The sequence below is a fragment of the Triticum dicoccoides genome, chromosome 5A (assembly GCF_002162155.2).
Source record: "Triticum dicoccoides isolate Atlit2015 ecotype Zavitan chromosome 5A, WEW_v2.0, whole genome shotgun sequence".
In the NCBI taxonomy this organism is placed as follows: domain Eukaryota; kingdom Viridiplantae; phylum Streptophyta; class Magnoliopsida; order Poales; family Poaceae; genus Triticum; species Triticum dicoccoides.
In genome coordinates, this window is record NC_041388.1 from 451439564 (window position 1) to 451442624 (window position 3061).

The 3061-nt window shown below is 53.5% G+C and overlaps 1 protein-coding gene across 1 annotated transcript; it reads right to left on the reverse strand.

Annotated features, from left to right (window-relative positions):
• Window positions 1–266: 266 nt before the first annotated feature.
• Window positions 267–2308, reverse strand: LOC119299752 (cytochrome P450 89A2-like). Its single transcript, XM_037576902.1, has 3 exons — window positions 2262–2308; window positions 1428–2102; window positions 267–810 (listed from the first exon to the last, which is right to left on the reverse strand). The coding sequence occupies exons 1-3, from the start codon at window positions 2306–2308 to the stop codon at window positions 267–269; spliced, it is 1266 nt and encodes a 421-aa protein (XP_037432799.1).
• Between the last annotated feature and the right edge of the window lie 753 nt (window positions 2309–3061).

Sequence of the window (3061 nt, forward strand, 5' to 3'; positions counted from 1 at the left end):
ACCAGATTGGCCCCGCCACTTCATATCAAGTAGCTATCCAAAGTACACATAATTAATAACTTTTGGTTGTTTTTTGCTTATTATTAAGAACTTTATATAGGACTTATTAATCAAGTGACATGACATGTAATAAAGGAATTGAATTTTTTTATTAGATAAATCTCAATGTAAAATCTCACGAATACAACATCTATCTAAACATAATCAAGTCTCAATCCACTAAGATTTAGCAAGACTGAACTTAATAATTCAAGAACCGACAACCATCAAATGCGTGGCGTAACACACGCAGAAAGTGGCCTTTTCATCACCTTGAAGAGCCCGTCCAGCTCCATCATGTCGATGCCACCGCGGCCGCGATCCTCCGCCGAAGGCGCCCACTCGAACTCGCGCACCATGGCGGCCAGGAAGCACTTGATGTGCAGCATCCCCATGCTCATGCCCGGGCAGTGCCTGTGTGCCGCGCCGAACGGCATCATCCTGATCTCCTTGAGGCCAGGTGACGGCCCGATGCCCTCCGCCTCGCCTCCGGCCAGGAACCGTTCCGGCCGGAACTCGTCAGGGTCCGTCCATGCCTTCCTGTCCCTTCCAATGTCGCCCAAGTTAAACTGCACCCTCAGGCCGTTGGCCGGCACGGGCGACTGCGCGCTTGGAACCACCTTGGCGCCCTCGCCGTGGGCGCCACGCAGAGCGAACGGCACCGGCGGGTGCATGCGTAGGCACTCGAGCACCACGGCGTGCAGGTACGGCATGCCACGGAGGCTTTTGCTGGATAGCACGGCCTCGCCGTCGATCTCGCGGCGTAGCTTGCTCCATAGTAGCCGGAAACAGGGAACGGTGGGCCGTTCCTCGATCCGGATTCATCGACCCGGAATCAGATTTGGGAACGAGGGTCGATTTGGTAAGATTTGATACGGATTCGGCGTTTCCGCAGCCGGATTGTCGATTCAGGTTCGGCGACTCGACAATCTTGGTTCTTAAATCGATCGAGTAAGCAAAAGGTCAGCCATATCAATCACGAACTCCTCGTTTTACTCTCTGTCCCGTTCTTTTCCACTCCCCTAAATAACTCCTCGTTCTGCTCTCCAATTACTCCAAGGCTGCTAATAAATTTTCCATTGGGAAGGAGATGATGTATTTTAGTCTTCATGAATCGACGATGCAGCCAGTTGCTCCCAACCCAGACAGTTCCATGTATAAGTACTAGGTCCCTCCCAGCCAGTTGCTCCCCGCATCTGTAAAGATTCACGTTCCTCGTTCTATGGTACCGTACCGGATTCATCGTACCGGAATTGATTGGATCGCGTTTTCGCTTTAGAAAAATCATTCTAGAGATGTATACCCTCATTGTACCCTATTTTTTCCAGCCCCCGACTCTCGTCCCCCGTTCCCGTTCCTCGTTCCCACCGTACTGGAAACATGGCAACTATGGCTTGCTCTGGACCTCCGGTTGGTCGATGAGGTGGGCGAGGGCCCACTCGACGCAGGCGACCACCGACCCGGTGCCGGTGCCGAGGAACTCGGAGACTAGGACCACCAGCTCGTCGTCTCGGAGCGCACGCCGGACGTCGTCGGCGGCGTCGCTCGGAATGCCGAGACCGAGAAGCGAGTCCACGTAGGAATGGAAGATGTCGTCGCCACTGCGAAACGATCTAGATTTATGCTTCCTCCGTGCCTCGATGAGAGGGAGGTACAGCTCGGTCTGCCTGCCGATGAAGCCTACGAGGCGGCGGAGCTGCCTCCGGTACACGAGCCTGGCGAGCCACGTGCCGTCGAACACGGCGCTTATCTCGCCGACGGTGAGGACGAGCTCCTGCATCACGCGCTCCATGGCGCGCACGTGGGGCCCCTCGACGCCGTCGCCGAAGCACAGGCGCGCGACCAGCCCGAACACGGCGGCGTTGACCGGCCCGCGGACGGCCACCTCGCCCAGCTGGGCCCGGGCGGACACGTCGGCGAGGAGGGCCCGGGTGGCCTCCCGCTGCATCGGGGCGAGGGAGGCGAGGCGCGAGGGGTGGAGCACGTCGGCGGTGAGGTTGCACCTGAGCGCGCGCCAGTGCGGGCCGTAGCTCGCCGTCGTTATGGTCTCGTTCCGTTCGCCGCGGAGCCCGGTGGACATGACCACGGGGAAGATCCCAGCCGGGCGGTTCAAGAAGGAGTCGGCGTTGTCGTTGAGCGCGCGGTGGGCGATGGCGGCGTCGCGGATCTGGTGGAGGGCCGCCTGAGCTCGAGCACGGCGGATGCTTCGCTGGAGGGCCACGGCTAGGAGGCACAAGAGAACGGCAGCAAGGAGAGTGAAGAACTCCATTGATTGATTGCCGTCGTCGTTGCACTGAGTGAACTACATGTGTGTGCATGTCCCTCTAATATAGACGATCGTCTTTTGATGCAGATACCGCGTCGATGAAAATAACTTCATGATCGACCATGATGGTTCTACGTAGCTTTGATAGAAAATTAACGTAACCATGCATTCACCTAATACTTCGTCATTAGTTTATCACAGCGAAATGTTCCACATGATGTAATGATGAGGTGTATATATATATACTTCCGTCCAATAATGTAATGTAAGGTGTTTTTTTACACTACACTATCCAAAATGTCTTACATTATAAAACGGGAAGAGTATTATTTTATTTTTAGGATGGTGTGGTGTATATTTTTCTTTTCTTTTGTTTGCACTTTATAGTTGGGAGCAGGTATGAACACGTTGATGCATGGCTTGCAGAGTGCTGAAAGGTTTCATGGAAGCGTTCCTGCTCCCTCGAGGGGAGCCGCGTCTCATATATATTGATGTGGGCAGTAGCCTTGGCTTGGAGTACAAGAGAAGTTTACAGGAGATCGAGTAGAACAAGGAATAGGAAGGGAGTCTGAGATTACTACGGGATACAGATATTCTCTAACACCCTCCCTTAATCTCAACTATTCTAAATTAAGATTACTCTTGAACTCCTCAAATGGTCTTGCTGATAATGCCTTCGTAAAACCGTCTGCTACTTGATCTTTGGAGGAAATAAACCGTATCTCAAGTTTCTTTGTTGCAACTCTTTCTCGCACA

Excerpts from the sequence above, each read along its gene's own strand:
- LOC119299752 (XM_037576902.1), bottom strand. The coding sequence starts at position 2,308 with ATGGAGTTCTTCACTCTCCTTGCTGCCGTTCTCTTGTGCCTCCTAGC. Across the intron at positions 2,103-2,261 it reads GTTCTCTTGTGCCTCCTAGC|CGGCGAACGGAACGAGACCA; the intron begins CGTGGCCCTCCA and ends CACCGGGCTCCG. Across the intron at positions 811-1,427 it reads GAGGTCCAGAGCAAGCCATA|CAAGCTACGCCGCGAGATCG; the intron begins GTTGCCATGTTT and ends GCTACTATGGAG.